The sequence below is a fragment of the Gadus macrocephalus genome, chromosome 5 (genome assembly GCF_031168955.1).
Source record: "Gadus macrocephalus chromosome 5, ASM3116895v1".
Lineage (NCBI taxonomy): Eukaryota > Metazoa > Chordata > Actinopteri > Gadiformes > Gadidae > Gadus > Gadus macrocephalus.
The window spans coordinates 10,142,720-10,166,068 of NC_082386.1; the positions used below are offsets into that span (position 1 = coordinate 10,142,720).

Here is a 23,349-nt window from a genome sequence, read left to right on the forward strand (position 1 = left end):
TATACGCTGCCTTAGTGCCACCTCTGGATCTCAGAGGAACTGATGTCGTTATTTTAATAATAAAATATTGAATAAGGTTCTCCAACAGCGTCTTTATAAACATTTGCCCATTTAAAATTGTATAACGGGTGTGAAACCAAGACATCTCATATGGAACACAAACATAACATTTACACAGAAATATACTTTATCTCAGGAAAATCTGCAGAAAGACAGCCTGGTCTAATTTCCTGTGACGAAGTTGTAGGTTATATGACCACACACTAAACAATGTTATATGTATGCTCTCCACCATTAACATGTTAAAATACAGCAGAGATTATTGGATTTTAGGTTGCCATTTAAGATTTAAAATACAACGACACTATGGTGGAGCGGCCCTGACGGTTCTATATTAATCTCCCTAAAAGCTCTCATCATAAAATATTTCTAGACATGATTAAGATATCAACACGATAACACAATCATAATTGTGCTAACATTTTGAATGGGATATAGCATTGATTAATTTGAAATTTGCCTGGCCACTCCGTCCTAACTAATTTGTTATCTGTACGCTTGATAGTGCACAGTCAGAATTATGGCCCAGGTTATCAAGGTCTACAGCAAATTCAGAGTTCCAGTCCCTATTAAACACGGCCTTAAGTTGGTGATGCAGTGTTGTGGTCTTCTGAAGCGGGTCTAGGGCCTGTTCAGAAACGACCAGGCCAACACCTGCTGTGTTTGAAAAGTAATCCTCAATCCAGTTTGAAGTACCTGGGGAACACGTAAGCTTGTTAGCATCCTTTAGAAATAATGAATGGGCACGAGTTTGAAATGCAGCCTTTCAAGCAAAAGAGTACATACCAATGTATGATACTTTATCAGTGACCATGTATTTGTTATGGTTTACTCTCGCATAAGGAATATCCGTCTTGTTTCCCACAGGTACGACAAACAGTCTCTGGAATAAAAAGAAAGATTAGAAAATGTGTAAAGCCTAACTTTAGTGCATTTTGTGTTTGGCGAGAGATCATTGTAAATATGGTATTGCAATGCGTCTCACCACTAGGATACGGATGTTTTGGGGGGGGTAATTAAAGGAAGCGAGGGATCGAAGGTGATGCAGCATGGCCGGGTTGGAGTCCCGCCCACAGCTGATCAGCATCCGGATCTTAACCTCCCGCTCGAACGCTGCCCGTTTGAGGACATTATCGAGGACCGGCCAGTAGCTGTTTAAGCACAGGTCAGGGAAACAATGTAATGTTAAAAGATTACTAGGGGCGTCTAAACTAAGACAAAATTATATATGAAAATAACTTTATCTATCACAGTAGACTTTCTTTTAAAGTCTACATTTGACAGAATTTGACATATACTTCAGTCGGACGACTGTGTATTTGTTCCTACTAAAATGCTATTTTGTAAGCAAAAGACTCTACATATGTTAATTGGTTAATTTGAGACAGTATCGTTAACTTATTTTTATCACCACCCACAAATATATAAAGTTTTTCATGGAATGAAAAAATATGTCTTCTGGAGGAACAAACTCCTTTATTCACTGTTATTATATGTATGCATATCAACTGTACTATATTCAAAATCTAGCAAAGGTAGGTAGTTTGTCATCTACTGCCTATCCATGTGCCTTGCATAATGGCCTCACCTTCTGTGGTGTTCCAGCCATGAGGTTGGGGAATACGCCATGACGGCTACATCGACATAGCGCTCGGCTTCTGAGATGGTCGAGAGGATGGCCTCGAGATCCAGTGTCCGGGAGGAGGGGCAGAATGATGGAGGAGAACCCTGAGAGAGAGAGAGAGAGAGAGAGAGAGAGAGAGAGAGAGAGAGAGAGAGAGAGAGAGAGAGAGAGAGAGAGAGAGAGAGAGAGAGAGAGAGAGAGAGAGAGAGAGAGAGACATAAAATATCTACAAATGAATATGCTACATAAGGCAGTTTATTTTCTAAGAACATTTTTAGTGAAAGTGTGGACTAGAAACGTCAGGAACTCACTGATAGGTAGATTCTGCTGGAAACATTACCATCTTCCACCACCAGGGGGTGATCTTTGTTAATGGCAGTGTCGTAGTGTGAGGGCCATGGTTCAGGCAGGGAGCTGTTGGATTCGCCCATCTCCCAGAAAGACTGGAAAATCTTGTGGAGGTCCTTTGCTAGGCTGGTGCAGTTGTATATGAGCACTCCTAATTCTTTAACCTAGATTCAAAATTAAAAAATGGAGGTTAAAAGTACTCTTAGTAGAATATCCAGAGTGTGTGTTTGGTTGAAATCTTTCATGTCACCTCTGTGAGGGCTCTCCAATCCATGTTGGCACTCCCGATAAAAACATGACGTTTGTCTACTATCCAGAATTTGCTGTGAAGAACTCCCTTAGTCAATCGTCCAAAATCCACCCTCTTTACCTCCACCCCTGCAGAAAAACAAGAAGTTAAAGGTGTGGTTAATTGATATGTTATAGCCTACACGTTCAGCAAGTCAAATGAGTATAGCACTAAAACACCTCACCGTTCTCAAGCAGAATATTGAGGTCAGTAGAGTTGTTCGGCACAGTGGGCTCACTGGTGACCACCCGCACCGCCACGTTCCTCCTAGGCAACTTTTTTAATCTCTCCAGAATACCCACACCCTGTGTCAAAAATAGCGTTTAAAATTCTCAACGTAGGCCAAGATTGTTGTTATAACGGTCATGAGAGATACTTCACTCACAGGTAGTTCAGAGGAGGAATTGACGTTTACATCTCCACCAGTCAAGGTCCAGTAAAAAGAAGCCACCTCGACGTTCTCAGTGGCCAGGGAGATGAGGTCGTTCCAGGCTTGTTCCAGTGGGACACCAAAGGTGACGTTGTCCTCGTCATAGGTCACACCCAAGGGAATGCTCTCCACTAGAATAATTCTGAAGTGATAGAGCACCAACAAACTGGATCAAGGAGTGGGTTTGGGTGGGGACACTAGGAGGAGTGTAATTAAAGGGTCTCAAACACAGATTACAATTGATTATTGTGTATAATTACTCGTTGATCGTTATCAGAAGTTGCTAACCTGCATTGGTCAGTCGAAGCATTCTCAGCAGACACGTTATTCGCAGGAAGTGTCCCGTTGTGAGCAGGTTGGGGCCGTTCCAACACAGTCACGGCTAGTATGACGCCCAGTACAGTCAGAGCTCCCATTGCAAAAACTATGGTCACAACACCTGCACGCTAGACACAGAAGCAACTGCATGAACATTAAGTGTTCCCGCCAGAAAACAGCTATAATTGGGATCAAAGGGTGACTTTCTTACCTTCCTTGGAGAGCATTGGCTGCCATGCAAACTTTCGTATGGAATTGGCATTTTCTGTATTCTGATGATTTCTGATCTACTCAAGAACACTTAAGACGGCAAACTGTTTCAGTAGGGCCTACTAAATACTTTTTTCATCACAGCAATTACATTTATGGCAGATTTCATTTTTCAGATTGTGCCGAATTTCATGAGACAAACCAGGGTCTGATTATTTTTATAAATAGGGTACCCCTACAAATAAATGAACGCATATAGAAAAAACTTACGTGATCTTTTGATGATATATTTCAACAGCTGTATCGACAGACGTCTGCAGGTTTATCCTAAATTGAAGAACTATCTTTTGAAATGGGTGAGCAGAACAGTTCTGCTTTTTAAGTTTCGTTTTATACAGCAGAAAAAAAACAAAAACGAAAACTAAAATAAGGCCATTAAAAGTACACAGAGAAATGTTAACCGATTTAATATTTATTTATTTGAAAAAAGGGTATTTCAAGGAAGAAAGTGTGTAACCAGATCTTAATTATCAAGGACATCAAAAAAACTAAACATTAAAGATAACAAGTTCAAGGTTGACGGACAAGAAACGGCCAGTGATGTACAAAAGTGGGCCTAAAGTGGATGTAGAACGGATTTACATTAACGAGGCTGAGTGAAATCTCCGCCTATTTCCATTGTGTAGATGAAAAAATTGCGGGCACCATCTCTCCCAAGTAGAAATAGCAGCATTGAGTCAGAGCAGAGCAATACAAATGTCTGTTATTCTTTTGCTCATCTCATTTGTAAACAATGATGGCAAGTACAGTCATAAACAATGCCAAAAATGCTTTGAAATATTTAGAGGAAACCCAAATTAGAATCATATGTAGGTGGACGAAACAATTTTGGGAAGTTGAAAGCATGTGTTCGTGCCCCCTGCTGCCTTCAATCATAACAACAAAGATCATGTTCTGATTGGGAAATGAAACTTCCTCACAAAGAATTGGCATAGTGGCTTTAACTTGGAAGTTCACTCTATGAAGCCGAGTGGAATCTTACATTAGTGCAATCAAGAGGTAACGTTAGAGTTAAATGACATTTAATGCCAATCCGACCAATAAAGACACAAAAAAATCATATTAACTGTTGGCCCACATTCAAGTGAGACACATGGTGTAGAAAATCTCTATCATGACAATTCTGGCCAAAGTAACCCTCAAGGGTGAAACTTATGTTTGAGTTTAGATGTAGTGTGTGTGTGTGTGTGTGTGTGTGTGTGTGTGTGTGTGTGTGAAAATGCTCGGAGAGCCACTAGGAAACAGAATATGGGATGCCTGAGAATATTTTCCAACACTACCTTTGGCCAAATCTTTGTGCCATTAATTGTGTTGTAGGTCAAATATAACACAAATATTATATAATAATGCCTATTACTATAAAAGAAACGATACCAGATGCAGGCTGAAAGCACAAGCCATCTTGTTCCAAGTGGTGGAGCTGAGGAATGCCTGAGAGGCTTGTGGGGATTGCTGTTGCCTTGTGACTAAACATCCGTGTTCGAGTCTAACGTTAAGCTTCTTCATTCCTCTCATCCCCACATTCCACAGAGAATTTCACCGCAGCCTGGGAGAGAAACGGAAATGCTGCAAAGTAGACCCCTAATCTGAAGAGAACCCATTGCATTCATGTTTTTTTGTCAGATCATGTAGAAATCTGTGGTCTGGCACTATTTTAGATACATTTCGATTACTGTCTATTCGTTTATCAAATTCTCTTATGAATTGACATATGTTCAGAGCTTAAAGTAGCACAATAAATAAATTTTTACAATCGAAAAATAGTATACGTGTTCCGCAAAGAAATATTCCACAAAAATGGTACTACTATAAAACATCTCTATATCGATTACAACAGCCCTAGCAGGTGATTGCTGCTTTGTGTGCAAGAGTTGATTACATTCACGCTGGTTTTTAAATCATGTAGTGTTTGTGCTGTGCAAGGCAGCGTCACTGGCAACTGACACCATGTCGGATAAATCGAGTAGAGTTTTGAGGCCCCTTTAGAAAACAAAAGGGGGATGGAGGTAACATGGCACGGACACACAAACACGTGGGACGGTTTACGTTGACGTCTTTCCTCCATTGATTGCGCCATGTCCACATGTGTGCTGCAGGCCTCGTCACCCCTCGTGCGCGGTGTTGTTTTGACGTGCAGCTGTCCGGGGGAGCGACTCTCACTTCCCCCCCCCGCGGTGCTTTCCTACACCTGTAGCAGGGGGTTTTGAGGAGGTCTGCGGTGGCGACGCCGAAAGAAGTGCAGTGTGGCGAGTAAAAAGGAGGAACCGCTCTCTTGGTATCGGAACCTCAAACCACATATCCATCTCTGGCGTCATCGGGGGTCACGCTCTCCCCGGGCCTGTTCCCTCCGCCGCGGTGCGACGCCGAGGGGGTGGTCCTCCAGTCCCGGGGGTCGGCCCTCGACGAGCGGGCTGCAGCGGTGGGGCGTGTGGAGGAGGACTTGTCCTGCTCAGGCCTCCTGCTGGGTTCCATGATGGTGTTGATGACTGGAGGAGGACAGGGATTGGATGGCGGTCAGTATGATCATCCACATACATTGTGCCAGTGGTTTCTTCACATTTTTATCTAAAAAAAACTCCAAACTAATCAAAGAAGTCGCTCTCTGTGTAGGCTTACCTTCGAGTTGTCTTTGAACTCTCCTGAGCTCGTTCAGAATGGATGCGACCTCCTGAAACACAGATATAGGACCGAACGGTTGGTTTTTAAATATCATGCAATAGATAACCACATAATAAACAGCAGGAAGTGAAGCCAACCTTGTTAGAGCTTTTGACGACGGGGATGTGGTTATCCCGAGTGAGTTTGGCCTCGACCTCCTCCCAAAGATCCATCCTATCCTGGAAGCGCACCCTGAGATCACAAAGCAAAACAGACAACCACAGACCATCACTGGTTTGCTCTTCAGGGCCATTACACATCACCCAGAGTTCAGGTCCAAGTGGAGATGATCTACAACCCTGATGATCTTAACCATCTTAATACCATCGTATTGCAGTCTCAACACAGAGACTGACGATCAGGGAAGATGTATGAAACGTCTCAATAAACCCAGAGTGAGCACAGGAGGGGGAGGTTGAGTGTGCGACACATATGAGTCAGTGTTCCTACTTGAGTTTCTCCGTGAGCTGGTCAGTGTTCTGTCTGATGACAAGGGAAATCTGAGTCACGGGATTCAACATCAGCTGGTCAGCTATATCCTGAGTAAAGGGACAAAAGACATCGCCCTTTTTAAAGATATTCGCAGAGTTCCAACATGGATTTCGGATCAATTGAAGATTTCAAGCATAGAAACATTTAAGATATCCCAAAAAACAACTTTCAGTAATTCTCACAAATATATTATGTGCATGGATATTTTAAGGGCAGATCTATATAAACCATTGAGATGATCTACTACTACTACTACTACTACTACAACTACTACAACAATAATAATAATAATCGATTTTTTTCAAATCAATTCAGCATCATTAAATTGAGGTTCACATGACATGGTTGAGTACCTCTTCTCTGTTGCGAGGCCGGTTCGTGTTGTTGTGTTTGTGGTCCCCAGTGTTCTGGTCGAGGTGTTTGGGAGTCGTAGGGCTTGGAGGACCTCTCTGGTGATTGAGCCCTGCCTCTGGAATGTGCTGAACCAGCTGCATTAACCAACAGACCATCAGCCATTAGGAGCCACACATTAGTTTGGTAAGGTCTAAAACACATCTCATAAATCTAGAAAATGCATTTTCTGCAGAACATGCGGTGAGTGCTGTAGTACAAAGTGAGGTTGAAAACATGTTTTAATAAAGCCACATAGATTAAGACATAAAGAAACGTTAAATGGCTTAAATCAATTGAATGGATTTGAACAGAGTTCAAAAGTCTAAATGGAGTAAACAATGTAAACATGGGCAACATTTATAAAAATGTAAATGGTTGGAAACAAAGTGACAGCTTGAATGAAAAGCATTGCTAAAAATGCAGAAATGTAAAAGGAATTGAACTGAAGTATCTGAAAGTTCAAATGTATTGCCCTGCACTGCTGAAAAATCTGAAAGGTCAAATGTACTGAAGTGCACTGCTAAGAAATCTGGAAGCTGAATCAAAAACGGACAGACGCTGAATTGCATTATCTGAAGAAGCAAAGTGCTGAAATACATTGTTACAAAAGCTTGAAGCTAAACTGTAATGCTGTCAAAGCTGGAAGATAGTAGTAGTATTGGTACTAGCTGTAGTAGTAGCTGAAGTAGAAGTACTAGTAGTAGTAGTAGCTGAAGTAGAAGTAATAGTAATAGCTGAAGTAATATTGGTACTAGCTGCACAAACGATATGCCTTATTAAAAAGGTATAGCATTGATTGATGTTTTTAGAAAGAATGACAATAATCCCACCATTTTTTTAGTTTTTTAAAGTGGACATATTATACCACCAGGTGTGAGTGTGATTAGCCTTACATGCCGTTGCAAAAATCGGATCCATATGAAGTCACTAGTGGGCGTGAATCAGCACAAATCAATGAGACCAACTGAAAACAAGCCGACATGGAACTTAAACTGTGATTTTGAAAAAAGTAACGGGAATCGTGTGTTGATTTGTCTCGGAGCACTCGTCTTATAACATGACTTGGTCGAGTGAGGGACAGGCTTTGCGCTGCATGCAAACTATGCTGCCATGAATTTGACATTGGTTGACCCCCTTTGATTTATATGTTGTCTCAGATTGCAACGAAGCGTGCTTGTGTAGTCACCAAATAAGCAGTTGCCTACATCTTTTGTATGCACTTTTCCCCTTCCATGTCATTATTCCGTCTGTTTTAGTGTATTGCGGTGACAGCGACTGGACGCCTAGAACGTCGCTGAATGCCTGGACTCCCCTTAAGGTTAACCAGCCAGCACCCCAGCACCATAGATATGACTTCATCATCTCATCTCATCTTCGTCCGCTTATCCGGGGTCGGGTCGCGGGGGGAGCAGCTCAAGCAGGGGGCCCCAGACTTCCCTTTCCCGGGCCACATTGACCAGCTCTGACGGGGGGATCCCAAGGCGTTCCCAGGCCAGTGTTGAGATATAATCTCTCCACCTAGTCCTGGGTCTTCCCAAGATATGACTTTCCTAAACAAAATTATTCAAAATGTTTTTCCTGTATGCACTTCAATTATGGCACCCCTGACCACCCCTGACCACCCCTGACCACCCCTGACCACCCCTGACCACCCCTGACCACCCCTGACCACCCCTGACCACCCCTGGAACCACTGCGTTCCTTCCCAAGATCTCTTCCTTGCTAATTAAGGGTGTTTTTTCTTTCTAGGATTGGGGGGGGGGTGTCATAAGTAAACGGCCTGCTCACCCCTTTGAGACTGTATCTGTGACTAAGGGCTATACAAAAACTGTCTGGACCGCTGACAGGATGTCTAGCGGGGGTCTTGGACGCTGTGCGGGTTACCTCTTCGTGGGCCGTCATGGTGGCGTCGGGGACCTGTGCCTCCGTAGCCGAGCTCAGGGGCTCCCCCTTCCCGGCCACGTCGTGGATCTCTCTGGCCAAGATCGCCAGGTCTTTGGCTAGGTCCTGGCTCAACCTGGCCGGGCGCAAACACACAACAACACAACCAGTATGGCGGAGGCCCCCAGCAGAGTACAGATAGTATGGACCAAAACACTAACCCAGAGGATTACAGGGATCAGCACTCTCTTTGGCAGTCGGACACACGGTCAGACACAAACGGCAATACGCTCAGATTTCTGTGAGGTCACGTCAGGCACCATACGAGCAAATGGAAGCACATGGCACCTCTTTAAACGTATCAGAAGCAGTGGTCGCCTTAACCTGGGTCTGCTGTGGTTCCTGTGCTTTAGTTTTAGCGTTCTTTATCACTCAATGTTTTCTACTATTTGCTTCCAGCTCCTGAAACAGAGCTTCCTGGAAATGTAGGACAATCAGCGATGCATGGTAAAAGTTACCATAGACACGATTTAACAGATCTTTCAACGTTTTGGATTTAAGGTCTGCACATATTGCATTCTGAGCCCTTCATGGAGTGGTCCCTTTAGCACGTAGTAACAAACCATAAGAAGGATGCTCTCCACTCATGCTCTCCCTGTTTTTCCTTGCTTTTTCAAAGAGCGCTTGTGCTAACGTACACCTGTGAAGTTAGTTAGTGGTTTACCGTGCGATCTCAGCGCTGTGGTTGGACCAGCTGTGGAGGGCCTCTCCCTCCTGGCTCTCCTCCTCAGAGTCCCGGCCGGACCTCTTCGGCCGCAGGGCCACCATCGCCTGGGGCGGGGGCCGCGAGCGGGCGCGCGTCACGCTACTGTTGCGAGCTGGGGAAGGTTGGGAGCGGTTGTGTGTGTGTTTAGCCGGGCTGGCGTCTTTGAAGTCGCACTCGTCCTCCGAGGTGGACGCGTAGTCGCAACCCATCTGCCGTCTCCTGGAGCCTTGCAGCCGTGAATTGGTTTGAGGAGGGGGGGTTAGAGGGTTAGGGTTAGAGGAGGGGGGGGCCCGGGGGAAACCAGGGAGAGAATGGTAGAGAGAGAGATACAGAGAGAGGGAGAGAGTCAAGGAGCACTACCAAAAGACCCATCAGGAGGCATCTCAGTCCCCAAAACCAAAGAAAGAAAATGCCTGCTATATATTTGCCAACAAAAACACCAAATGGTTAATTTTTCTGCAACCAAGTGATGATTATTTGATGGCATTTACATTTTGCTTGCTGAATATATCTATCATTATTTTCAAACTGAAATGAGCCATCACATTTTAGAAATGTTTCTACATAAAAACAGGAAAGCCCGTACGAGGTTAGTACACCCATGTTACCCTGGATTCACCACAATGTTATCAATTTAGGAAGTTGCTTTTTGAATGATCATTAACAATATGAAAAAAAATGAACAAGGAACTACTCCAGTCCCACCCTGATATTGTTAGGTAGGAAGTTATTGAATGTTAGTCCATAAGGTCAACTAGGTCCATTAAACCATTTTGAAATGCTAAAAAGTTCATATTAAGCGCCTAGCTTGCAAAGGTTTTGTTAGAGCAGCTCAAATCTAAATCAAACGGTCAAACCAATCCAGTTCAGCAGTGGACTTTCCACAGGCGTTTACCTTGGACCACGCATCAACAGCAACAACACGGGTGTACATGAGGTCAGTGTTTGTTTGTGTGTGACGGTGAGACTCACTGGCTGTGCTGCTGGTGTACTTGGCGCTGCTGGGGCGTCCTCGGGTGATCGGCGTCCTGGTGAGCGCTCCCTTCTGGGGCGCCGGCTTGGGCCCCGAAACCGAGGCCTTGCGTGTGGAGCCGCTGCTGGACTCGGTGCTTCGGTTGGAGAACCCCGTGGACCTGCTGGAGACCGGGGGTAGGACGGAGGCCTCCGTGTCGCTGGGCGCGTTGAAGGAGCTGGTCCTCTTGCGAGGCATGGCCAGCATGTCCAGCCGGGTTAACCTCTTGGCCTCCTTGCTCTGCTTGGAGGCCGCCTCCTTGGCCAGCCGGTCCGTCTCCGAGGCCTCGTTGTCGGAGGCGTCCCCCAGGCGAGCCCGGCGCAGCATGGAGGCCCTGGTGGCCCTGGGGGCCGACAGGCTGCTGGAGCGGCTCAGCGCCTGGGAGCCTTTGCCGCCGCCGTCCTCCTTCTTCAGCGGCACCGTGTACTTCCTGCCCGGGTGGTGGCGGCTGCCGCCCTCCTGGTCCGAGTACGGCAGGCTGGAGCCCTGGGCGTCGTCGCTCAGGTCCATCGAGCCGCCTCTGCTCACGCTGCGCCGCCGCGCGACGGAGCCCCTCTCCGTTCGGCCGCTGCTGACGTCCCGCCCCCTGGCGTGGCGCCTCTCCGACAGCTGCTCCGACGCCGAGGACAGGCGGTTGGAGTCCTGGCTGGTCGCGCTGGCTGACGAGCGCTCCCGGTGGATACCGTGAGCCGGGGCGGCGTTCTGCGTCGAGAGCGAGTTTGGTTTGTTGCTGTGGTGGCTGACGGTGCTGGAGGTGTCGAGGTCCGACTCCCCGGACAGAGAGTCCATCGCTGAAGGAGGCTTGGCGACCGACGGCTGGAACGCGTGGAGCTTGGCCTCCATGGAAGCCAGGAGATCCTCGGTGTCTTTGAGGTAAGAGTGGGTGTCCTGGTGGAAGGCTCGCGGGGATCCATCCTCCGGCTTGGTGGAGATGTGGGGCAGTCTGGTGTTGCTGGGGCACTCCTTGGTGAAGCTCTCCTGCCGGATCAGGGCCGCCGAGGCGCTGTGTCTGGACTCGGGACTGCCTGGACTCGGCGACCTCCCCCGGTCCAGCAGGGGGGCCGAGGCGTTGGGCTTGAGCTTCCCGGCGTCCAGGCCGCCTCTCTGTTTGGTCAGGGTGGCCGTGGAGAAGAGCCTGGGGTTGGGCTTCCTCTCGGCCTTGGGGGTGCAGGGACCCGAGTCCTCCTCCGAGCCCACGTAGAAAGACGTGGACTTGGCCGGGAGGCGGGGCGAGTCGACGCCGTCGCTCCTCGGGGCGGCGTCCGGCGTCGACGGGGCGGGCCTCGTCTCCACCACCGAGCCGTCGTCGGACCGGCTGGCGTCGCTGAGGCTGTCGGGCTCCAGGTCGTCCCGGGGGTCCGGGGCCGATCCGGGGGGCTGCGCGCCGCTCCCCGAGCCCGGCTCCACCACCTCGAAGGTGGACTGCATGGCGTAGCGGACGCGGCTGCTGGGATCCGGGGCGTCGCCCGACTCGCTCAGAGGCGCGTTGGGCAGGGCGCGGCGGGTGCTGGAGCCGCCCGACTCGTTGTGGAGCGTCGTATCGGGGAATGTTGGAACGCCGCCTGCTGACGTGACACAACGGTTTCGATTCAACATTCTACAGTCACACTCGTGGATTAGAGACGGATAGAGGAAATGACAATGCAAGGAATGAAAGGAATGAAATGGATACAATGGAATGAAAAGGAATCAAATTTCAGTGAAGTGACTTGTACATAATAATAATAATAAAATTAATAATCACAGCCCACTGTTCCCAAGTGGAAATTATGTAGAAACAGTTCATTTCCTTTCCTCCAATAAAAAAAATACTTTTTCGCATTTTTTGTCAAGTTGACACACATTTCCCCTCGAGATAACATTCATGATTAGATGTATACCGCTCCGATAGTAAACAAAACACACAAACGGTTCAAATAATATTTTCATCTGAACTATTTCCATATTAACCCGTCCACCTTCATTCATATTCATGGGTCATCATAGACTCCGGTAAGCGCAGACGGTCTTGTCAGGTGGAAGGCATTACCTCCTCCTGGCTGCTGCGTCAGGGTGGGGCTGTCCCCGGGGGAAGGCTGGCTCTCTGTGTAGCTGTCCGCCAGGCTCGCCCAGCGCGACATCCACTTGGGGGCTGCCTGGGACACTGGGGCCCTCTGAGGAGGAACAACAGCCATTCAGGAGAGGACACCTTTCCATTCGCTTTAGACTGAACGCTGTTGGGTTAGTGGTCGGTCACCATGATTTGCGCAATAAGCAGAGAAGAGAGGTTGAACACTGCAGATGAATGCAATGTTTGTGGAAATGTTTCAGGACCCCATTGGTATTATCAAGGACATGATTTTCTATGCAATTGCTTGTGACTTCTATCCGATTTGTCCTATGGGCTTTGTATTAGAGACTATAAAGACACAGAGACAAATCAAGCAACCAATCAAGTAAACACCCAGCAGCCAATGAGTCAAAGAAGGCCAAACGGGAGAAACCCGAAACACCGTGAAGACAATCAAAAGAGAACCGATCAATCAACCAATAAGAAGGCTTGGCTAACTGGCCCACAGACCACCGAGGCCCCGCCCCTCCCCTGAGGCGAGTTTACCTGTCCCAGACCCTCTCCCTGTTCTGGGTACGCCCTCAGCACCTCACTGCTACTCTGCCTACGCTGCTCCACGCACTCAATACTATCGGGCCTACATGCCGCCGACGCGTCTGCTTCGGTCGACTGGCTTTGCTCTGGGCTCTCTAGCACGCCAAACACCTGTCAGGGACAAAGCACGGGTGGCGTGTGAGTGCCGGTACATGGGGACAACGTAGGAGCCGTCGACGATGACCGCAGCTCAATGAGACCCTTGAGAGTCAAAAGGAAGCACGTTTAGAATTAAATGTGTACTAGCTACAGGCACAGGAACCCCAGGGGCCGCGGCCCCTCGCTTCGCCCCAGGGAGTAAGGGCGGCGCTGCCACTTGCCTGGTCGATCAGACTCCGGGCCTCCTCCACCTCTTTGTCCTGGGCCTCGTCCTCGATGGTGTACGTCCCAGCGTCGCTGAGGTTGTCCTCCTCTTCGGCCCGGGGGGCTCCACGCGGGGCCGGCATATCCTCCGCTCCCCGGGGGGCTCCGCGCGGGGCCGGCATATCCTCCGCTCCCCGGGGGGCTCCGCGCGGGGCCGGCTTATCCTCCGCTCCCCGGGGGGCCCGGGGCATCCGCGGGGCCACGAGGGGGACGGGCTGGTGGATAGGAGAGGACGCCTGGACCAGGTGGGGCTCCGGGGCCGCGGGCGCGCCGGCTCGGCTCCAGGGAGGGGGGTCCGGGGGCGCCTCCGTCCCTGGCGGGCGGTCTCGGGCGGAGCCGGACGGGGGTTTCTCCCCGTTGACGGCGGCGGTGGCGCCGCTGCGTTTGAGGAACTCAGCGTTGTAGTCCTGGGCGAGTTTGGATCGGCGGCCCACGCTAGCGAAGGGCCGGACCGAGGCGGAGGAGGCGGAGCGCGAGGAGAAGCTGGTGCTGATGCGGTACTCCGTCTTCTCCCGTCTCAGAGAGCCGGCTCGGACGAAGCCCGACGCCGCGTCGTGGTTCTTCAGGGGGACGGTGTACCTCTCGGAGACGGGAGGGCCGGCGGCTGCAGGGGGAGCCTGCCGCTCTGCTCGCCTGGTGTCCCCCGGCGTGGCCGAGGCCTCCGCCGGGGGAGCGTCGTGGACAAACGACCTGGAGCGCTTCTTCGTCAGGTTGCCGTCGAGGTCGGGCTGGTGAGGGCCGCTCTCTCCCAGAGTCGGCGGGGAGTGCGACCCCGCAGAGGCGGGGGGGTCGTCGGGGCGGGGCGGGGCGATGCGGTTGGGGGAGGAGCGATGGGGAGGGGAGCCCTTCTGGGGAATCAAAGCCTGTGTCTGGTTGAGATCGTTTGCAATGCTTGAGGGTCTGTCCGAATCACTGAGGGTTCCGTCATTGTGCCGGTGGCCTGACAACGAAAGGAGAAAGAGTTAGCTTCCAGTCAGGAAACATATCACATGCATTGATAAAAGGCTATAAAGCTCTCAGGGACGGTCACCTTTGGTGGTCTTCTGAAGCGACTGGTCGCTCTGAGTGCTGTAGTCGTCCTCTGTGTGGGACCGCCTCCTCATCATCATGCTGACGTTGCTCTGCACCAGCCAATCCGCCACCTTGCTCTCGGACGAGACCACCTCGGACGGGGCGGCCGCCTCCTTCGGGGGGAACTTGCGCTGCTGGCGCAGGGAAAACTTGGTGATGTGGTCCTTGATCTTGATCTTGCCAGGGGTGCCCTGGTCAAACTCAATGGTGAAAGAGGCGTGGCTCTGGACCACCGGGGGTGTGGGGGTGGAGGGGTCACATGGGGTAGGGGTAGGGGCGGGGTCAGGGGTGTCCTTGGTGGGCACCTCCTGCACCACCCCCTCCTCTGGGGTTTTGGCGGTCCGCTGTTGGGACTCTCTGGTGGGGATCTCAAAGTAGCTGGGCTCGCGGCGGTACGCGTACGCGGCCTTGCCGGTGCTTTCGGACAGAGAGCCATTGACTCCCTCTCTGGGCAGGTCTCTGATGGCGGGCTCTAGGTGGCACACAGAGGGCGGGGACACGGTCAATATAGAACATACATCAGCCACCGCCACTGTGAGCTGAACACGCCTGTAAGAAGAGCTGTCGGGAGTCCTGTAGGACCCTTCTATTTGTTATTCAATAAACACGGGCAGTATAATTCATCATGTTGGATATATATATTTTTTTATAATTTCCTGTTTAATTGACAGGAAATGCATTGACTTGAATTGCCCTCCTATTTGTGGACATTTGACTGGAACATTGCATTCGCCCCTGACGTGGAGGATATTAATTAGCGCGCAGAGTGCAGCGTTGAAGTAGGATTGAGCCGTCAGGCTCGGGCTGCCAGTTGGATGTGGAAAGAACACACACACACACACACACACACACACACACACACACACACACACACACACACACACACACACACACACACACACACACACACACACACACACACACACACACACACACACACACACACACACACACCAGGGTCCAGCAGAGCGGTCATAATCTACCATTGGATGGGAAACATCAGGCCAACAACCGGCCTCCCGTCCACTTGTCCAGCCGCTTAGAGGCTAATAATCCATCACGAGGCAGGGAGCCTTTGCCCACAGGCCATGGCCTGGTCCGGTCCGGCTTACATTACATAACTGGACGCCCTCACTGGGCTCCAGAGAGAGCTCTGGACACGCTGTATTCACATTTAACAGGCTGATTTGGATGTTTTTATGTTTGCGGCCGGGAGAGGGTAAGGCTTCCCGGACACCGATAGGATAACGCTACGGCGTGTTTCGACGTGTAGAGCTCCGCCTAAGCAGCGGTTTATTTTATGTTCATGCACGGGTGAGGGTTAAGCTTCTCACACACGCTTATATGCAGTGTACCACACTGTGTGGCATTGCACTATATCGCATATACCTCCCCGCCGGGAAATCTGTGTTTGAATTCCAGCCAGTGTCAGGGGGTTCACAGACACTTTAAGTGTCGTGGTGATGGTGTAGAAACATGGACTCGGCAAACAGGAAATGCTTCCTCTGACCTGTGGACTCCTGGTCCGGCTGCTTTCCACCACTGTTCTCCGGTTTGTTATCAGGGTCTTCGTCCTCCCCCCACCAAGAAGGCTGTCCGTACAGAGGAGTGGGCTTGGATATTGGACTGTCAGAGGTCGCTAATAGACACGCAAACACAACACAGGCCCACCAAAGGAAGAGTACACAAATGGATATTAGACAGCGTTCATTTAAGTTGAATATGTGACAAGAAAAATCTAAAACTGTAAAAGGTGAAACTTATTAAAAGAACAAAACAAGCAACAAACACAGAGAGCAAGGATTGCTGAACCGATCACATGAGCAACCCAAACCTAATCCCCACAGCATGAATCAGAACAAAACTAATCCTAATCTTCCAACCGCCCACACAGACGTGACTGCAGCATAGGGTTGGGGTCACAACGCAAAGCTCAACCTTGTTGAGCTTTGAGTTGTGAAAAAAGGGAAAACGCATGTGAAGGAGAATGTGCTTTTGATCGTGTGCAGATAACAATACCTTGGTAATAATGGACCTACAATGAATCATCATCATCATCATGATGATGATTCATTGTAGGTCCCTTGATTCTAGATATAAGAAGGCTAGATATAAAACTGTTTATTTTAATGTCACGTCAATTATATTATTATACGTCGTCAGTCATAATTGCACTCTGTCGTCATCATATTTGCTGCGGATGACCTCAATTCTCTACCCCATGGATCTTCCCCCAATACAGGAGCAGCTTCGAAGGGGCAGGGGGTGCACATTCCCCCCCCCCCCCCACTGAGCATTGGGTCACAGAAGGGTTGGTGGAGGAGCGAGGCCGGCCACACTAATCAGATAATCTGCAGGCCTGTTGCCTGCCTGATAGACAGAGTCTAAAGCGCGCTCTCCGGAGCCTCCTGCGCCGGCCAGCCGTACTCCGGCGGACCCCGCAGCCCCGCGGGGCTGTTGCCTGGGGCCCACGCACAATAAGACATCAACAGAGTGACAGGGAAGTAGAGGAGGCATGTTACTCATTCCGTTCCCCTTACCCAAGCCTTCCCTTTCCAGCTTTGGAAAACATAAAGGGCGAGGCGACACGCCTCCACTGGCCCGGCCGCTGGGAGCAGTGGGCTCGGTGTCGGGAGGGCTCATGCTAGCATGTAGGCTACCGGAATGTTCCAACGGACCAGAGGGTGAGGGTTTGAAACTCGGAAAGGCTATAAAAACACATTCTTCTTGAAAGGGATAACATGTAAGGGGGTCAACCTCTGCAGGTTTTTCCATTTAAGATCCCAGCAGGAAATGATGGCTAGCTTGTGGTACAGTGAGTGAAAAACGAAAAAAAAAAAAAAAAACACAGATAGAAATTCAGACAGTACAAGGCTGAAGCTGTCCCACCAGACAGCTGGAATACAGGAAACTCTCCACACCCTGTACAGCTGCGGCTGAAAAAGCCACACAGGCACACAAATATACAGAAATAGTCACCCTCCAGTGACCCAAATAGCATTAGGCTACCAGTGATACTGTTGCACAGTCAGACCTCTGTCGAGTGGAATGAATTAGTTGTTGTCCAATCTTTTCTCCCAATATGAACTTTGATTGAACCATAAAGGTAGACTATAGCTTTAAGACAAACAAATGAAGCCCTACAGACAGCTTTGAATAATATTTGCAGATAATTATTCTTCCTGCCTTTGTGTCCAGTCAGGATTATTAAGTAGCCGAATTGCTTCCGGTTGCACTATGCAGATCACCTTTTTGTAAAGGAAATGTAGTGATACTAAATGTCAATGTCATTAAAACAAAACCTTTTATTAATGACGCATTGAAATGACGATTCAATCAATAGAGGGTAGTTCCTCTCTCAGGCTTTATTACCTTTGATAAAAAAAAAATCAAAGCAAGAACGTTGAAAGGGATTCCTGGCCACCGCACCAGATTCACAGGGTTAGTAGAAGTCAATGATTGACATCGTTCTGGAGCAACACCATGCATGCATTCCGTCACTCTCTCTCCCCCGAGACCAGAGGAAGGGAAGGGCCCTATTCTTAGCCCTAGTTGTAGTTTTCCCACCAGGCTAAAGGATGGTTAAAAAGCAGGACGGGCCAGAGCTAAGCAGACACAGGGAGCTTATCTGAATAGACCTCGTTCACAAAGTGATTTTCTATTTCAGAATCTTTTGCATGGCAAATTTTGTTTTAAAACCACAGATGAGAAGGAAATCCAGAGGCACGACATGCATGCTTTTCATACGGCAGACGCACCGTTACCGCCAGTGTCGACTTGGCATCGAAACAAACGCGCCCAATCCAGTTCCTCTTAGCACACGTGTTCAGCATTGTCGCCGCCTGCTCACGGCACGCCACCACCTCGTTTCAAACACACCCAGCCGTGGCCGAAGCAGATAAGCCAACCAGTGCGCTTGTCCTCAAACATCTCCCCGCTTTAGCTCGCCTTGGCAGACGCCTCACCAACGCAAACAGCCTTCCTTGTAAACACATCCCAATACAACCTGTCCTCATGCTTTGAGTCTATAGGATGTGACAGCTCCCGTCTTCCCTCTCATGCCTTATCTCCCCCAGGGGAAGCACGTAATCAACAGAACCAAAGCCTCTCTTATCAGGACATCTTCAAGCCGGCTCATGCGGAACACGGCAACAAAAAAAGGCTTCCTCTTCCTGCTCTGGGAAGCAAATGAGCAAACCTGAATACATACAGCAGGACCTCAGAGTGGGCAGAAGGGATCGGAACCATGACATGATCGATCCCCTCCCCTCCCCCCCCCCCCCCCCCCCACCCCCCCAAGCATGTACCTGTGGCGGAGTAGGCCTTGCGTTCCACCCGTTCTAGCGGCGTGCCATTAGAAGTGTCCTTGTGCTTTTGCGGTTGCGGTTTCTCGTTCCTCCTAGCCTCCAGGGCCTTCAGGCCCAGTTGCAGCTGGCTGGTGTATTTCTCATGCTGCAGACACAACAAGGGGAACTTTGTGTGAGACTCCTCATCACCACAGGTATAGGCATGGGCATGTCCGGTAGTGGTATATGTGTTTCTTGTGTGCATTTAAAAAAACATGGAACTAGGTAAGGTAAGGAATAGGTAAGCTTTAAATATGCCAATCCTTCAGAAATATATCGGTAGTCTGCAGAAGCATTACTTACTTTCAGGGCCTCTTCTGGCACCTTGTGCTGACTCCTCTCCAGGATGTACACATGGACATGTGGGGGAGTTGTTAAGGCACACACAATGTTCAGAAGCCCTTGATTCATTCCTTGCCAGTTGGGTCTTCATCATCATTTCTATTTTGAAAGGCTTCTTGCCAATAACCCTGAATAGGTTTTACAATACTATTATGAACAGGAATGTGTGGCTGGCCACTTCTCTGTTTTATCAGAGCAGGGGACTAGAAAGACAATTATGGACTGATGAGTTTCACACAGGCTCATATTTATAGTAACCTGAATCCAGAGACGTTTGCCATCACGTGCTTAATGCTCCTGCATGGGAGTTTCCCCTAGACAATGCCTCGCCACGGTGCCCTCTTCAAAGCAGCGCTTTCATATTGATGTCAAACCATAAACTATCTTTTTCAATGCTTTTCTGGTCTGGCTGGGGGGTCAAAAGGTGAACAAAGAACATTGAGTTTTTTGTCCCCTGTAACAAGCATGCATAAGCCGGCTGAGTCGACCGCTGCTACGATGGCCCGCTCAACAAAACAGAGGAAACAACTTAAAAAACGATCAGCGTTGTGAGAGCTGTACAGTCTCCCGGCTCATTTAAAAAGGGACTGCTGGCAATCTGCAGTATCGGTTGAACAATCAAGAGAGACAAAACTAAGAAAAAACAAAATGTGATTGACATAAAGGATATCGTAGCCGAAGCGAACGAGATCAGAGAGCTTGAGGGTTATGTAGGTCTGTTCGGGGATTCGCAGGTCATTCACAAACGTCTGTGGGAGGGAGGGAGAGAGAGAGAGAGAGAGAGAAAGGCAGAGGGAGAGAGACAGAGAGCGATGTTAGTGTTGTTATTCTATATCAAGTCACACATATTGAGCAGACACCTACATCATGTGCAACGCCGTATGTTGCGGTCAAGCTCCACGTTTCCTCCTGCGCAGCGTCAGCATGAGATGCTTTTGCATTTGGCCCCTTTCCCACCTGCACGGTAAAGCCACTTGCACGCTAAAGCCCTAATGAGATTATGACATTGTGCAACGACCGGCTCCACCCGGGAGGGAAGGTGAGCGCTGTAATGCCCCTACAAGCGTGACTTTGTCCAGAAGATAAGTTCAACTGATCACTATCGCTTGGTTAAAAAGGGACACATTAGCAATTGGATGGTCGGTGTGGTCAACACAACCAGGCAGAATGACAGGAAGAAAACTCTAATATACCCAACTCTAACAGACGCAACAAACATTAGGAGCAAGTGAGGGGGAGAGGGCAGCCATGTTGGATCTCAGCTGCCGCTCCGTGTTTGGTTCTGCTCTGATTGGTCTGTCTGCTGCGGGGCCAAGGCCAAAACACACACTTCAGGGGAACAAAGACAGATTATTCCTTCTGCTCAAATCTGCTTTTCTGCAGGATATAAGTGCAAGGGCAGCGCCAGTGAGTCTCTAAGCAGGGGAGTGTGTGTGTGTGTGTGTGTGTGTGTGTGTGTGTGTCTTGGCGGTTATTAGAAACCCTAAAACAGACAGGTTCTAGCCTATAGCATGAAATTCCAGTCTCCCTGATGGCTGCTGCCGTTATACCAAGCGGTGCCCGGTCTCTGGCTCGGAGAGAAAGAGGCTCTTTTGTTTGCTGACCCTTTTATAGGGGAGCCGTCTGGGTTTCAGAGCGGAGCCTCAAGAGATCGCTTCCCTGTTCCCCGTACCTGGGGGCCTTTCTTTGGACTCCGGACAGAACCGGTCTGTCCCGGCACAAGAGGACGGACCTACTCACCCCGTTCAGGCTGCCCAGATCCTTCACCATGTGCTCGTCCGTGTTGGAGTCGTAGTTGATCACGGCGTGCTGTTTGTCCACGCTGCGCGACTGCAAAGCAACACAAATCATACTATTCATCAGCGTCCCCCATGGACTCGGAATATACTTGGACATATAGAAAAAGAATGACCCAACAGTTGTGTCAGAATACGATCCACACCTAGATCTGGAAATGACCATAACGGACCCCAACAGTCACTCGTCATTAGAGAACGGATTACCAAGCTCTGCACGCTGAACTCAAGTGTTATCTGTGCGCACACATTCACGCAATCACACGCCAGAGGAGGCACATTAACTTTGGGAACATGCCGGCCTTAATTGTGAGGCACTGCTGATTCAGCACAGCCCACTGTTCCCCCCTCATTAGACACCGTAAGGCCGGCCCACCGACACGCTCAGAGACAGCCAAACACATTTGAAAAAAGAATGCCGATGTCCAACGGTTCCTTTATGGACCCAAGTGTTGTTCCTCCTCTCTCCCCCACTTGAGTGGACTAATAATTGCACTCAAGAGAGTGTTCGCTCAATAGATTGAGCTCTGATTTGTTTTTGGGAACTCTTCCCTGTACGGGACACTCCACTATTTGTCCATTCGACACTTCTTGTAATCGCCCTTTCCCCCGGTCTACAGTGGCCCCTGTAGTGGGAGATTGGGTGTTGACTGAGACGTTTGGTGGCAGTGAGATTTGGCAGCAGCATTTCGTAGCAGGAGCGCAACGTATACAGCGAGTACCAAAATGACATCAACATACAGGAATTCCACGGGCCAAATGACAAGATACCCTGCCAAACCAGTCTCAGTACAAACCGGTCACCAAGGAATTTTGAGAAGACCCCGCCTGAGGCTAGTGTACTTGATGCAACTCTTCAAGAACCATCGGTTTCTTTCTGCCTTTTCAAGGACATTCAGATGTGATTGGTTGATTATGAAACTACATGTATTATACTGCATTGACATAAGAGAAAAGGGTTGTAGTTAGCTTTGGGTTATGCTGTATGAGTGCCATACAAGTAGGCAGTCCAAAATGAGCATGTTAACCAAAACAAAGGTTAAGAGGAGTATGTTTTCTACGCGAGGGAAAGCCTCTGGTTTCTGTGTTTGTTTTTTACAATCCTGGATCCATGGCTGCCTGAGGTTGGATAAGAGATGCTTTTGAATCCAGCCAACATCTGCGGTGGGCACAGCATTTAGTTGGATTATACCTTATCGAGTAAAGAAAGTAATACACAGTGTACACTGTATCCAAGGCAACAGTCATCTACCCTCCACTTGTGTAGAGAGAATGAGAGAGTACAGTGACACATACAGTCCTACAGCTCCTCCAACTAGCTCTGGGCCCAGTCACTAAGCGGGAGAGCAACCACAGTGGAATGAGTTTGTTGCATTGCATGTTATTGTTTGGAAGGAAACCTGGGGAGATGCTTTGAGACGGCTCCGTCATCGGGTTACGTATGTACGTACACGTGTACGCATAAGGATGTCAACTCCCTTCCCGCCCTTTCAACCCTCACACTCTTCCAGTCAATGGAACCGTCTGGCCATTAGCCAATCACACAGCATCCACACGACCAAGTGCTGGTACCAAGTGCTGCTGTTTACCAGAAAGCAGTGTTCAGTGTCACAATTTAGACCATATATTATCTTTCCTCATATGCACATGCTAAGACACACAAAGAAACTCTCTCTGACACACACACACACACACACACACACACACACACACACACACACACACACACACACACACACACACACACACACACACACACACACACACACACACACACACACACACACACACACACACACACACACACACACACACACACACACACCTGTAGCATCAGTTCGCAGTCATCACGACCCACGAAGATCATCTCCCGTGGCAACCGGTGGCGTGTGCCAGAGCTGCTCACCAGGAACCATGATGTCACACTCATTTTGGAGCCACCACTCAAAGCCTTTTTAGCATCCTAGGAAGGAAAATAGACATCTCCGGATTGGAAAGGAATTGATAAGACATGATGATGAAGCGTTACAAAAGTGCAACATGGATTAATCAACAGCAAACATGGTTCACTGAACCTTTTGTGAAGGATCAACCAAAAGATATATTCTATATTTAAGTTTCAAATCATTGTCATTGTCATTGTCAAACGGTATTGTCCTCGCTTTGCAAAGACTTGTTCAGTTAGACGCGGAGCTACCGGTGGGTATGAGCAGACGGAACAGGTTTTCCAGTTTTCTATTGGTTTG

The 23,349-nt window shown here is 49.0% G+C and overlaps 2 protein-coding genes across 3 annotated transcripts; both read right to left on the reverse strand.

Moving 5' to 3' along the window:
• Positions 1 to 72: 72 nt before the first annotated feature.
• Positions 73 to 3,698, reverse strand: LOC132457813 (5'-3' exonuclease PLD4). 2 transcript variants are annotated; one of them, XM_060052158.1, is made up of 11 exons: positions 3,550 to 3,698; positions 3,281 to 3,369; positions 3,040 to 3,197; positions 2,707 to 2,917; positions 2,506 to 2,626; positions 2,283 to 2,410; positions 1,996 to 2,196; positions 1,649 to 1,788; positions 1,046 to 1,211; positions 847 to 943; positions 73 to 756 (listed from the first exon to the last, which is right to left on the reverse strand). In XM_060052158.1, exons 2-11 carry the CDS (start codon positions 3,329 to 3,331, stop codon positions 539 to 541), a joined length of 1,491 nt encoding a protein of 496 aa, XP_059908141.1. In that variant the 5' UTR covers positions 3,332 to 3,369; positions 3,550 to 3,698; the 3' UTR covers positions 73 to 538. The 2 variants fall into 2 exon arrangements, with proteins under 2 accessions (XP_059908141.1, XP_059908143.1); XM_060052160.1 differs by having other exon boundaries at positions 2,707 to 2,893; positions 3,550 to 3,696.
• A 37-nt stretch (positions 3,699 to 3,735) lies between these two features.
• Positions 3,736 to 23,065, reverse strand: cep170ba (centrosomal protein 170Ba). The gene is made up of 19 exons (XM_060052163.1): positions 22,929 to 23,065; positions 21,048 to 21,137; positions 19,978 to 20,056; positions 19,269 to 19,327; positions 18,927 to 19,071; positions 16,130 to 16,258; positions 14,579 to 15,091; positions 13,697 to 14,488; positions 13,506 to 13,639; positions 13,138 to 13,296; positions 12,571 to 12,694; positions 10,502 to 12,106; positions 9,488 to 9,755; positions 8,671 to 8,899; positions 6,843 to 6,977; positions 6,448 to 6,536; positions 6,096 to 6,189; positions 5,956 to 6,007; positions 3,736 to 5,825 (listed from the first exon to the last, which is right to left on the reverse strand). Exons 1-19 carry the CDS (start codon positions 23,031 to 23,033, stop codon positions 5,626 to 5,628), a joined length of 5,001 nt encoding a protein of 1,666 aa, XP_059908146.1. The 5' UTR covers positions 23,034 to 23,065; the 3' UTR covers positions 3,736 to 5,625.
• Positions 23,066 to 23,349: the final 284 nt, after the last annotated feature.